General features: G+C 40.2%; 1 protein-coding gene across 2 annotated transcripts in view; it reads left to right on the forward strand.

Annotated features, from left to right (window-relative positions):
- The first annotated feature begins 1,474 nt into the window (after positions 1-1,474).
- kremen1 (kringle containing transmembrane protein 1) overlaps positions 1,475-13,107 on the forward strand; it is a 75,822-nt gene continuing 64,189 nt past the window's right edge. For both annotated transcript variants that reach the window (XM_008417853.2, XM_008417855.2), the window contains exon 1: positions 1,475-1,827. In XM_008417853.2, the coding sequence (XP_008416075.1) occupies positions 1,749-1,827 (79 nt within the window). In that variant the 5' untranslated portion in view covers positions 1,475-1,748. The remainder of the gene's footprint in view (positions 1,828-13,107) is intronic.

The following is a 13,107-nucleotide window of genomic DNA, read 5'->3' on the forward strand; positions in this document are numbered from 1 at the left end:
GGGATTTGAACATAGCACTGTTTAAACCACCATAGACTGATCTGAAGATTTCAGATAGTGTTGATCTACTGAATTTTCACACAAAAACATTTGTAAGGTTTACAGAAAACGGTCTGAAAAAGAGAAAGTATCCAGTTGAGTGAACAAAAAATGCATTGCTGACGTCAGAGACCGGAGGAGAATGGAAAAACTGGTGGAAGACGATAACAATGTAATGGTAGCTCAACTTACGATGCGTTACGGCCAAGACATGTTAAATGCCGTATCTGAGAGTAACAACAAATGAAGCTTAAGATGAGCCATAGCAGTAAACCTTAGGTCATTTTGGAGTAGTACCTCTAAAACCACAGAATACCCATCCACCCTTTAGGACACTGCTATACAAAACTTCTTCAAGTTATACCACAGAGCTCAGATCAACTCAAATTGGTCTCCTTTTATATATTTTTTTGTTATAAATTCTGGGCTGCACAGTGGTGCAGTTGGTAGAGCTTTTGCCTTGCAGCAAGAAGGTTCTGGGTTCGATTCCCGGCCCCGGTCTTTCTGCATGAAGTTTGCATGTTCTCCCTTTGCATGCGTGGGTTTTCTCCGGGTACTCCGGTTTCCTCCCACAGTCCAAAAACATGACTGTCAGGTTAATTGGCATCTCCGAATTGCCCCTAGGTGTGTGTGTGTGTGTGTGTGTGTGTGTGTGCATGGTTGTTTGTCCTGTGTGTCTCTGTGTTGCCCTGCGACAGACTGGCGACCTGTCCAGGGTGACCCCGCCTCTCGCCCGGTACGCTAGCTGGAGATGGGCACCAGCAACCCTCCTGACCCCACTGAGGGACAAGGGTGTAAAGAAAATGGATGGATGTTATAAATTCTTTCTTTTGCAACTTATGTGATGGTAAAATGGACATAGACACAGGTGGGTCACATGCAAAATAATTTTTTTTTTTACTTTGTGACAAGGAATTTTACAGTCCATCTGCACTGATTTATGTTTAACAATATCAAGAATCATAAGAGATAGTAAAAAAAAACCCAACATATTTGCATTCATGAGCAAGTGAGCATTTTTGGTCTCTTGGAGTCTCTTGTTCATACCTTAAGCCCATCTTTGCCTTTGTGTGTCACATCCATACATACAATATTACATCAGAAACCAAAAGATAATAATAGCACATAAAAACAACACCCCCCCCCCCCAAGGTCACGTTACAAAAACGGAACAAAAACAAAAATCGCTAAAAACAAAACAAATTATACATAAAAACAAGTCACGTGACAACAGTTAAGGGCTGAAGACCTTTGACTTAGGGTTTACAGTGATTTAAATCTCACCATCAGGTCATTTCTGAATGAAGGTTCTTTAAATCCCGTTTTGCTTGAACCTGCAGCTTGTTGCACCGCAGCTCCCCCCCTTCCCCAAACCCCGCACCTCCACCCTCTTTCCTCTCTCCACCTCCTTTTCCTCCTCCTAGTTCCACTCTGCTGTCTCTTTAGCGCTGCAGGTTGAATCCATTGCCCCTATTTCCTGTCACATGGCGTGGAAATAGGATCCCTGGTTTCTACTATCTGCTCTCGTCTCCGCGGTGTCAGAGTTGTGCTGCGGCTGAAGTACCTGCCGTGACGCTCAGACACTTTTTTTTTGTGAAGCGACTCTTGCCTATAGCCTCCTGCCAGCCAAGCAAGCCGGTCGCCAGCGTGCGCATCAGGCTGTACTTCACCTGAGAGGAAGAGCCGCTTCAGACTTTTTAACTCGCACCATGGACTCCTGGAGCGCCACCTCTGCGCTTTTCCTGGCTGGCTTTATTACATCGGCGGCTTTTCGTCATTTCGACAGCGGTAAGTGGAGCTGTCCCGCTCTCCTGTTGGGCCAGATGAAATGCGACAAAGTTATGCTTTTTACGCGCCGGTGAAGCTGCAGTCTAAAAGAAATGACACACATCATAACGCGTGAAGATGATGGTTTTAAATCGGAATCAGCAGCTAGTTGACTTCATCCAGATGAAGTGTTTGGTTAAGATGTTTACAAGTTGAAGTGAAAGCACGTAGGAAGATCAGCTGAGATAAAGTTGGAAGGTGAATGTGACTGATCTGATGGGACGCTTCGATGATGACTAGTCTCCATACACCTCAGTCAGCCCTATGTAACTAGCGCACATTAATCTAAAAACATACTATGTTTGTGTTTGTGTGTGTGTTATATGGCATTAAAATGATTACTTCAGTTTGAATCAATCAGACAAGGATTTTGACATACAACTTCACCTTTTACGCACACTTTCCTGCAACATCCTGGCGTGTTTACCTCCTCTCCTTGAACAACTTCAAAGCAATCTGTAGCTTTTCTCATTTTTAGTTTTTTTTAACGATGGAAGCAGAATATTTCTACTTTCCATAATGACACAGACACAGCCCGCACAGCGCGGCTGGCTTTTGTTAATCTCACTGAACCATCCAGACATCGGTCAGTCCCGAAGTGAACCTCAGTCATCTGATATTATCCATTTATTTCGCCACCGAGCCCAAATTAATACACAGGAGAAAGGCAGAGAAATTGTTTGCGTCTGTGCGCAGAGCTTCAAAGTCCCCTGCCGGATCCTCCCGGAGTGCGTTTTGTTTTTAATGTGAATATCTAATAATGATGACCGCACAAACCGCGCTCCGCTTTGCTGTAATTTACGCCGCGTTTCATGTCGGAGCAGCAAATCCTCGAGCTTTCCTTTTTAATTTTTTTGTCTCTTAATTATAGCCTTGGATTTCAAATTAGAGGGTCCACCATCTGGGCCAGTGCGTAAGTGCTCCCATGTGTACCTATGTATTAACAAAGTATTTAAAGCAATGGCATTCCCCTCATAACACTACGAAGGGGGGAAAGAGAGAAAAAAAAACCCAGTTCATGTTTAGTTTAAGTCAGCTGTGCCACATTTGCTGTACAGTAAAACAATAATTCAATAATGTGAAATAAATCGGTGTAAATGCAGGTTATGGCTGTATTATAGAGAGTTAAAATGTTTAGTCTGGACAAATAAAGTGTCTAAGTGGATGTAAATATCAAAAGTTAAAGGATGAAACACATATGCTGCTTTATTTGATCAAAAATCCAGTCAAGCAGAATTGGTTAAATATGAGTGGATTTTCTACTTTGAGGAACAAGACAAGCACGATAATCTGTTACAAGAACCCACAGAACATCTGCGATCTTACTGAGACCAAAAGGTTAGAGCCTCTATTCATTTATTAGAAATTCTTCAGCAGGTGATGATTTCTCTTTGACTCCTCCAGCCGAGACGTGCATCATCTTATCAGCGCTAGCCAGCTGCTCTTGCTTTCGTGAAAGTGCATCTAAAACGATTAAGCCGGAGAGATTCCAGTGTCCCGGCAGACTGCAGAATTGCATCAAGCAGAAGTCTAATAAATGTTTTTCACCAGAAGGGAGAAACATCACTGAGTTTGTGCTGCGGCCACACAAGCGGAAAAGCACACCCACACGCACACACACGCATACGTTTATCCAAGGCTTTGCAGCAGCATGATTGTAGTGGGGCACTAAATTACTTTTATACCACCTACAGGTCCTTGCAAAGATATTCCTACCTTTTGAACTTTTGTGTGCTTTTTTGGGGGGGTCAAGTTATAAGCACAAGCTTCAATTTATGGAGATTTGGTGTGCTAGACCAAAGCAAAGTACCACACAATTGTAAGGTGGAAGGATAAATGATGAACAGCAGACAGACCAGAGGCAAAGTTGTGGTGAAGATTAAAGTAGCGTTAATCTATACAACAATATACCAACCTGTAAACATTACTGTTTAAGCCATCATTTGAAAATCTAAAAAAAATTCAGTTGCAAAGTGAGGACTGACCAGAAGCAGCCACATCAGGGCTGGACCAAGCCTTTTTGGGGCCCTCAGCAGATTTTCATTTGGGGCCCCCTAAGCTACTCTGTGTGTGACATGCTATCATTAACGTTGTTTGTAATTATTATATGTCATGATGGTGTTGTTATGGCTCCTGTGATTTTAACCTCACAGGAGGAGCAAAGAAAGAAAAAGAAATATTTGGATTTTGAATAACAGAGCGTGTCGTCTTGTTTTAACTATTTGAAAGTAACATCAGCTGATAAACAGTAAACAAATGATGTGATATCTTATGTTTCCCCCAAGAGTGGGAGCAGCCAATAGCAGGAAGGAGAATGGGCAAACATGTCACTTTCTAAATCTGCAAAGCTGAGAAATATTCTGAAATAACTCAGTCAGTGGAGCTGAAAGCAACTTTACGTCACAGTTATCAGAGTTTCACTCTAATCCTTATATCCTTCTCCATCCACTTGACAGTGCGACAAAACGTGAAAATCTTTAATTGCTTGAATACTTTTGCAAGGAATTTGATAACACGAAAACATCTGTAAATCTCATTCTCCCAATATAACACAGTGACCTGTTCCCAGATGCTTCATAAAGAAAATCCCACATGATCTCGGGTTAGAACGATCCTTGCGGTTGCTCTCTTGGCGACTCGTTTGGGCCGTTCGCACCAAATGTACACACGAGGGGAAGCCGATTCCTGTCAGAGCTGTCAGGATGAGCCATAATTGAGTTGCTCTCTAAGCCGGTAATGATGCGGCTCATGATGTTGGTTGCCTGAACAAGCCCAAGCTGGTTAATCAGAAGAGATTTATTTTGCTCTTGATGTTTCCCTGTAACCATGACTGGTCTTGCTCGGGGTTAACAGTCGAGGTCAGTGGTGAAACAGAGATTATGTGTGTGTCTAAGTCTTATGTGTGTGAGAAAATATGCATGATCTTATAGTAATTGAAAATGTGGCAGCTTTTTTTTTTTTTTGATGAAGCAAATGCGATGTGTTCCACGTTACTGTGCAGCGCTGAGCAAAACGTCCTGTTTCTACTTGCTGCCACTGAGAGTTCTCGAACGTTTTGGTAAATCAACTTCATGTGCTTTCTTGCTGACTGTTTGATGAAAGGATTCGTATGAATTACCAGCATTGCAAGAGTTTGCACACACTTATTTCAAAATCAGTGTTTTGATGTGTTCAAGCATTCTGTCTTTGAAGCAGCACAAGAGACTATTTCTGTTGCTTTTAATCAGACTTTAAGGCATTTAAATCTTTGACAATATTATGCTTGAATTTTGCTTCAAGGTTTTTGCTACATTCTTAGACTATTTCTTAGAATCGAAATTGAAATTGAAAGCAGGTGTTGCATAGATCCTGGAGATCATGTGGCAGAAATTAAAGGCACAGTTGAGGTTCTTTTTATGCTTTTTGTACCTACAAATACAAGCAAGCTTTCACAAAGCAGCGATATGCACCATTTGTCTTCACTGATTCTCCAGGCTATAAAGAGAGGATGTCAGCTTAGAGTTTCTTTCTGTTAGTCAGTTTCCTGGTTCAGTCTGGGCAGTTTAACAGGACTGCAGTGAGAGCTTTCAGGAAGGTCATTCCTGAAGCTTAATGTTAACCTGATTTATCTGTTCTTTAATCAGTGTTAATGTTTGTTTGGGATTATTTTTCTGTTGTAGGAAACAAGTTTCAACCATTTGACTCAAACTGTTCGCAAACAATCCAGAAACCACTAAAGCTCAGGAATGTAATCCTTCCAATGTCTATACCATCACAGGGCAACTCAGGGACACACACTAACACTTAAGGGCAATTTAGAGAGACCAATTAACCTAACAGTCATGTATTTGGATGGTGGAAGGAAGTACCCAAACAGAACCCATACATGCACAGGGACTCCATGCAGAAACACACCAGGCCAGGATTTGAACCTAGAATCTCCGCTGCAAGGCAGCAGTGCAGCCATGCAGTCCCAAAAATGTCATAAACTGCAAAATGCTGGAACATCAGTGTCACCTTTCTCAAAGTAGCAAGTTCTTTTTTATCAACATGGATTGAGAAAACTTGACACCTTCAAGTTTGACTGGAATTGCAGTTTCCCACCAGGATAGACCCAATTCTTTTTGGAAAGAAATCATATGGAAATATGAGACAAAAACAAACAACAAAAGTTAGTTATTTGGGAGAATCCAGAACACTTAAAGAACGGTGGTGGTAGCATTACCTTGTGGGGCTGTTTCTGGAGCATTGTAGACATCAGGATGGAATATTGAAGAAACATAAATAACCACCAAAACTTGGCACACAGGAAGTTAGTAATACTTTAAGACACAAGATAGTTTTTATGATATACAGTCAATTCTTTAAATAAGACCAACTTCAAACTCAAATTATCTGAATTGAAATGGACTTCTGCCTCCTGGAACTAATTTTCTTCTGCACACTAAGGTCGAGAATGGCTGCGGCTAGCGGAAAAGCCAGCCTGCCGTACTATCCTTAGCTTTGCCTTGCCAGTTGGCTCCATGTGTTGGAACTTCATGCACGTTGTGTCTCCCTTGTTTTTTTTTTTGTTTTTTTTTGTCTCATTTTCTGGTGGAAGAAGAGCTGCTCACTGCTGCTCACTTCCAGGGCCTTCAAAGAGGTGTGTGAAATGTGTAGAAAAGTGCAAAGTGCCGCATCACCCAAACAAAGCTGTCGCCTAATGCAGCCATAAATCTCTACATTAACAATATCATGGCGTATTTTTAGTGACATGTTGGAACACGGGCTAAAGAAAATGTGCTTAAAAAGTCTTGGAACAGGGAAGCTTGTGGCGCCTGTGATGCAAAAACTGACGTCAGTGGTGCTGGTGCTATAAAAAATGATGTGAAGAGCCTTAAACTTTTATTGTTTCATTAATATTTCACCACACAACGCTTGTAGCAATGTTTATAGCGAGGAATAATGCTCCACTATGTTAAAAATGACTGTTTGTGAGTGTGGTGCATGTTTTAAAGGGTCTGAACAAAATATTTTAATTTCCTTTATTTTTATTAGGTGAAAAATGTTGAAAATGTGCATTTTCAAGATATAAATCACATGTCTGGAAGAATTAAATTAGCATTCAGAGGGCTAAATGGGATAAAAACCATGCTGTTGTCTTTTTTTTTTCTGTGTTGAAAACAATTGACAATGATACCGCTACTCTTCTGGATACGCCAAACTTCACATTATGATTTTTGTGAGAATAAAATGTGTTATATTGCAAAATACAAATCTAAATTGGCCCATTTTTATTCTTGGGAGAGGTTTTTTGTAATAAATCCAAATGTGGTGCTTTGGGAAACATCAGACCACGCAGTGTTTTTCCTCAGTTTCTTGTTCAGCTGCTGTGACCTTCTGCTGCGGTCAGAGGTAGTGACAGATGTACCTAATAAAGTGGCAAGTAAGTTTATATGCAAGTTTAAAGTGTTCTAAATTGCCAGGCCATCTTTCTGATGCACTGGGTGCAAAACTTACTTTCCAGATATGATGAATCTGATGATATTGTAATTCTGTCAGTCAAATCAATCAAACTCTAGATCTGTATATTAATTATTATTAATCGCTATGCTGAACTTTTAAAAGCATAGATGGAAATGTGAAAATGTACATTTTCAAAATGTTTAAGTGGTCTATTGTCTCAATCCAAACATCTCAGTTTTCCAGGTTTTTACAGGAAGATTTAAAAGAAATCATTTTGTTTCAAACATAATTTGGAATCTATAAACTGGCCTTTAGTTTAAAATAGGTAATGCAGTCAATCTACATGGTCTAATATTACTGTGTTAAACTTTTAAGATTAATCACATAAAGTGCTAACGTTGACAGCGCTAAGTGTTGTCAGGTCTTTAAAAAAATCGCTTTTCTGTTCATACAAATCGTTTAACTTCATGTAAGTTTTTATCTTGACTCTGATTTGAAGTGAAGTTTTCAGTGAGGTTCAGATGTCGAGCAGCTGAAACCGTCTGGAGGCTGTGAACCTTCAGTGTTCCTGCTCAAGATTTTAGGAGTGTCAAAAGGTCTCACATTCCCTTTCTGCACCATTCACACACACACATTAAACAGCACACACACCACTTTATGCCTGTGACTGGGCCCATAACTCTCCCTCATATACCCATTCAGCATTTCTCTATCGACGCAATCCTTTTCCTCAACTTGTAAACGCAGCTGATACAGTTCAGTTTATGGTCTGTCTCTTTTGACCTTTTTGACCTCTGAGACAGAGGGATCCTTGTTAGTGTGCACACGAAGGATGGATACTATGACTCGTCTGCCTCAGAAACATAATAACAGACCTTCTTCAGGCTGTGGAAGAAACACAAGCTTGTGTTGGCGGAGGTGATCGTGACGGAGCGTCAGTCGCCGAAGAGACAGCGGGTTTTTAAAGACTTTAACATAAGGGATTTAGTGTGTCGGTAAGCCCTCTGAGCTCTGGATGGGGGGTGTCAGTGGGCATACTGGGAAGAAGATGCATTGGGTCTGGGTCTCAGATGTGGGCGCTGTGGTCCCTGGAGCTTTTCCGGTTTGTAGAGGGAGACGGAAACCTCTCCTCCTGGTGAGCTTCTGTGCAGCAGACAGTCCTCCAGACGAACTGCTCTCATTGCAGGAGCACTGCAGGCGCTGTAGCTCAGTGAGCTGCTATTAGACGTTCCTTCTTGGATGCAACATTTGGTATAAAATTATTGTGCCGATTACATTTGGGCATTTATTCTGATGAGTGTCTTATAAGATTTTGGCTTTTTGTTGTTATCTGGGTTTTGCACACATAACTGACTCTTGGGTTTACTTAAAGTAAAATACGGATTGAACATTAGTTGTGTGGAAAAAAATAATCTGTTGATGGCAGAGGTCAGAGCAAGCAAATGGGGGTCCAGTCTGATTTCAGCAAGGGGTACCTAATAAAGTGGCCAATGTGTGAATATGGGACCGTTATGCGATATTGAATTTAGTGAATTTAGTCTTTTAAATTCACACATTGGCCATTTTTGTGTGAATGTGGCCAAAAACTAAACTAATTAGTTTAGAAGACTAAACTAGTTAGTTTAGTCTTCTGAGGTTAAATTGACTCTCTGTTAGTCATCGAGTTAACTTACTGCTTCAGAAGCAAGCACTTGTTTTTGCCATAAAGCTCTCCAAACTACAGACAATTACCTTAGCAGGAACAAAAATGATGCTGTTAGCATTGGAAATAACAATGAGTCATTTAGAGAATGAACAGATTTTTCTCTCAGAAAGGACATGTTAAAAAAGGACTGAATATTATGAACTATTATTACTCCTTGTTTGTGAAGATAAGTTGTTGATTTACCAGCTCAATCTATGTTGGGTTTATGAATTCAGGCAGATTTTTAGACAGATCTTAAGGGTGGAGTTCAGACTTTTTGCTCAGCATGAAGGCAGTTTGCCGTTCCTGTTTTCAACTTCACTACTTCTTCAAGGCTAGATGCACGGATACAATCTCTGCTTTTGTGCATTCTCTTTTTATACCACTCTGGTAAAAAGATGGCATCGAAGTGGAAGAATCTATTTTAAGTGGAAGAGAGCGAGTGCATCTGATTGTTGTCTGCAGCTAATGGGAAACTGAATTGCTTCTTCTACAGCAACATTTATGGAGGCAACAGCAGAAATTTCATTGTTCCATAAGTTCTTCACTATACTGAGCAAATATGATTATCTTATATAATTTGTTTTGGTGGACTAAATGGATACTGAAATTGTATTATTGCCAAATAGGCATCTTATGTGCAGCCCACTCCAGGTCAAGCATGTGGGAGAACCCAATTAAGCTCTTTCTGTGGGTCTTAAATGGATGACTAATGGGAAATATATGCATAGGCTCAGGAGGGGCAACATGAACATCTGTGGGGTCCACCTAGCACACATTTCAGCCCTGCATCAAATCCACATGCGCAATATTGAACATATATAAAACCCACAAACATTCCCATATGGCCCCTTCTTTTGAGCCCATGTTTCACCCCCACAGGCCCCACAGCGAAATATTTGCTACGTTGCCTAATAATTCCTATAAAATAAATGTAATTGAAACATTTTGTCTGGCACAAAGAAGAACTATGTGCATGAAATTAAAGCAAAACATGATTTGCAAAATGTATTTCACAGGTACCCATTTTTCACCTGGTTACATACAAATGTGATTCAACCTCAATCAAACAGATCTACCAGGTATACGGTGCAAATCTGAGCCAAATGTCTTCCTGTACGTATGCATTGCATTGTGGGATGCAGTAGAGTACAACAAACTAACGGTGGTGTGTCTTTTCTGTGAAACGTGAAGCCATATTCAACTCCTTTGATAATTTTGCATGAAATAGTAGCGAGATGAACACACCATCTGCTTCCCATATTTACAGTTGGTTCTCCCACAACCGAGCGATAAACAGACCAAACGTTCCCACGGTCACTTGGAGTTTTATCTGTGTGAAAAGAAACCAAACCACCCAAAAACATTACAAGTTAACAAATTCATAAACTGACGTGGACCAAAGTAAACAAACTAACGGTGTGAAAACGCCCTGAGAGACTATCAAGGAGTCTGAGGAAGAAAATCAGCTCCAACCTTGCGAAAGAAATGAATAAATAAAATTTAACATAAAATGTGATACATTTAAGCTAACATCTGTTATGTTATACAATAACAGATCAATTTATTTTAAGGATTTAGGGGTTTTTTCTCAAAAAAGTTTTTAGCAGTGTTTTTTTATTTTATTTTGAAAAGCATAGTTAAAGAGATGAAACATTATTATTGTTTCTAAATGAATATGAAATTGAGGTCTGAAAATACTGTATCTTTTTAGTTTGACCATTTCTCGTTTTGTGCAGTATTCACACAAATATTCAATTTTTACTTTTAATTTTGGAGACATGTCATAAAATAGAAGAACAATGTTCGTTTTACTCAAACATATACCTATAAAGAGTAAAATCAGGTAAACTGATCACTTTAAGTGGTCTCTTAATTTTTCCAGAGCTGTATTTGATGTAATTTGTGATAAGCATGTGTAAGATGGATGCATTTTATTTGGAGCTTCTGACATTAAAGTTTTTCTCCAGGAATAACTTCCAGCATGTGATGTCCAGAATCGCCTCCAAGTTTGGCCTTAGTCTTCTTATTTTGGAACATCACACTAAAACTATTTGGATGAAAGGATTCCAGGCTTATTAGGACAAAACCCAACTTCTCCAGCTGCAGCGGAAACTTTGCGAGTCCCTTGTCTTTCAGTCAAGGGCACGCAAAAGTGTCTGCATTAATCAGCGGGCAGAACAATCTTCTGGGCACACATGGTTGCTTTTGCTGTCCTTTGTCTGTCATCACTCAGTACGATGATGAGTTCTTTGACAAATGGGTTAATCTCCCTAAAACTTGTGCAGCTCTCGCTGAAGGCTCCTGGAGGTTAACGCACAGATCCAGCCTGCTCGTCCCGCTTGTTTTCACAGCAAACTCACTCAGTATGTCTGCTCTTTGTGTCACGTCCGTGCATAATGAGTCGCACTCTAGCCCATATGGAGCCCCCATAAATCTTCAGTGGAATGTCCTGAGAAGTTGACTTCAGTGAGACAACAAAGGACACTAAGAAAACCAGACGACACGCGAGGACTTTATCTGAAACTGGGATTGTTATCTGAATACAAAAATGCTAATCAGCTGTCTGTCTGTGAAGTCACAGTCGCATCATTGTAGGTTGATATCTTAGCTGTTTTAAAAAATAATAAGTCAGAGTTTACATAAAGTGTACATGGGGAAATTCAGATGTGTGAAAAATTAAATAAATTGGTGTACTTGCATATGCTGTTGTTACCAATATAAGACTTGAATATGGACTATTCAGATGCAGCCTGGACTTTTAAGCTTGGACAAAGCTGTCATCTCATTTGCTGAGTAAAAAGATCCACGTCTTTGCAGCTCATCCTCTGAGCATCATCACATGCATTACATGTGTAAATCTTTAAAACTGAAACAAGAGAGGCAGACAGCAGCTCCCTAAAGTTACATAGTGATGACAGATAGAAAGACAGGCAAATTTACGCTCAGTGAGAAGCCACTCATCCAGATTAGAAAGGCTAAAACAGAAGCAAACAAAGAGGATTATTTTTCTTTTTCCACTTTTCATCAAGCCTGACACCCAGCAGGCCTTGACTTGTGAAGACAGGCCAGAAGTTCTGAAGAACCCTCTTATTTTACTTTGTCTAAAGTTGAGACTGGATCAAGCTTGAGTCTTGAAGAGCAGAGGGAAAAACCCTTCACGGTTTGAACTGTGTCCGTCTGTGTCATACGTCGGCCCGTTTACTTCCTGTTGACCTCTGGGTGTTGCCCCGTCAAGGGTCAGATTGTGGGCAACGCCCTGGTTTTCCCATGCCAAGGGACTGGACCGCCCTAAGAAAAAAAAAAGAAAAAAAAAAAAAGAAACCACCAACCACTAAGACACAGAAACAGACCCAGTTATTATAAACACAATCATGCTCATTATGGTGCCACTGTGATTCTCATCCTGTCGTGTTCAAAGGGCTTACGTTCCTTTGATTGAAGTACCTCTCTCTTTCTGTGTTTCCCCTCTCTTGATTCTTTTTTTGAACTTCCGCTGAGGGCAGCCCCTCATTTTTTTCGTGCAAATCACCACCTACTCAGGCGGTTGATCAGGCGAACCACGACACAAAGCAGTAAGGCGAATTTCAGCTTCAGGATTTAAGATTGTGATGGTGGTGCCTGGGTGTCCCCAATGCCTTCTTCCCCCTCAGAAGTTCATATAAACTGATCTTAAACATGAATATATAATGAATCTTTATGAAGAATTTGAAGTATTTTTTTTTCTATGGTGGAATGATGAAACAAACAGGATTGCGTCTAGACCAGTGTTTCTCAACCTTTTTCGGCCCAGCCCCCCCCCTAGCCTTTATCCAGGTCCCTCACCACCCCCCACCAAAGAATTTGTAGGCTACTTTACACTGACTATTATTTTATTTTTAATATTACTATCACTATTGTAGATGTTTTGATTTTTATGCTTGTTTCTGTATTTATCATTAAAAATAAATTCCCAGAGAACAAAGAGGTCATGGGAATAGAAATTATTTTCACAGGCATCTATGAAAAGTGCAATGAACATTCAACTTAAAATGTATAGGCCTAACAGCAGCCAATCAGTGTGGAAAAATATTCTTGTTCTGTGCCATTTTCTATTTGTTAAATATTCCACAAAATGACCAGATAAAAGATGA

This window comes from Poecilia reticulata, linkage group LG9 (assembly GCF_000633615.1).
Source record: "Poecilia reticulata strain Guanapo linkage group LG9, Guppy_female_1.0+MT, whole genome shotgun sequence".
In the NCBI taxonomy this organism is placed as follows: domain Eukaryota; kingdom Metazoa; phylum Chordata; class Actinopteri; order Cyprinodontiformes; family Poeciliidae; genus Poecilia; species Poecilia reticulata.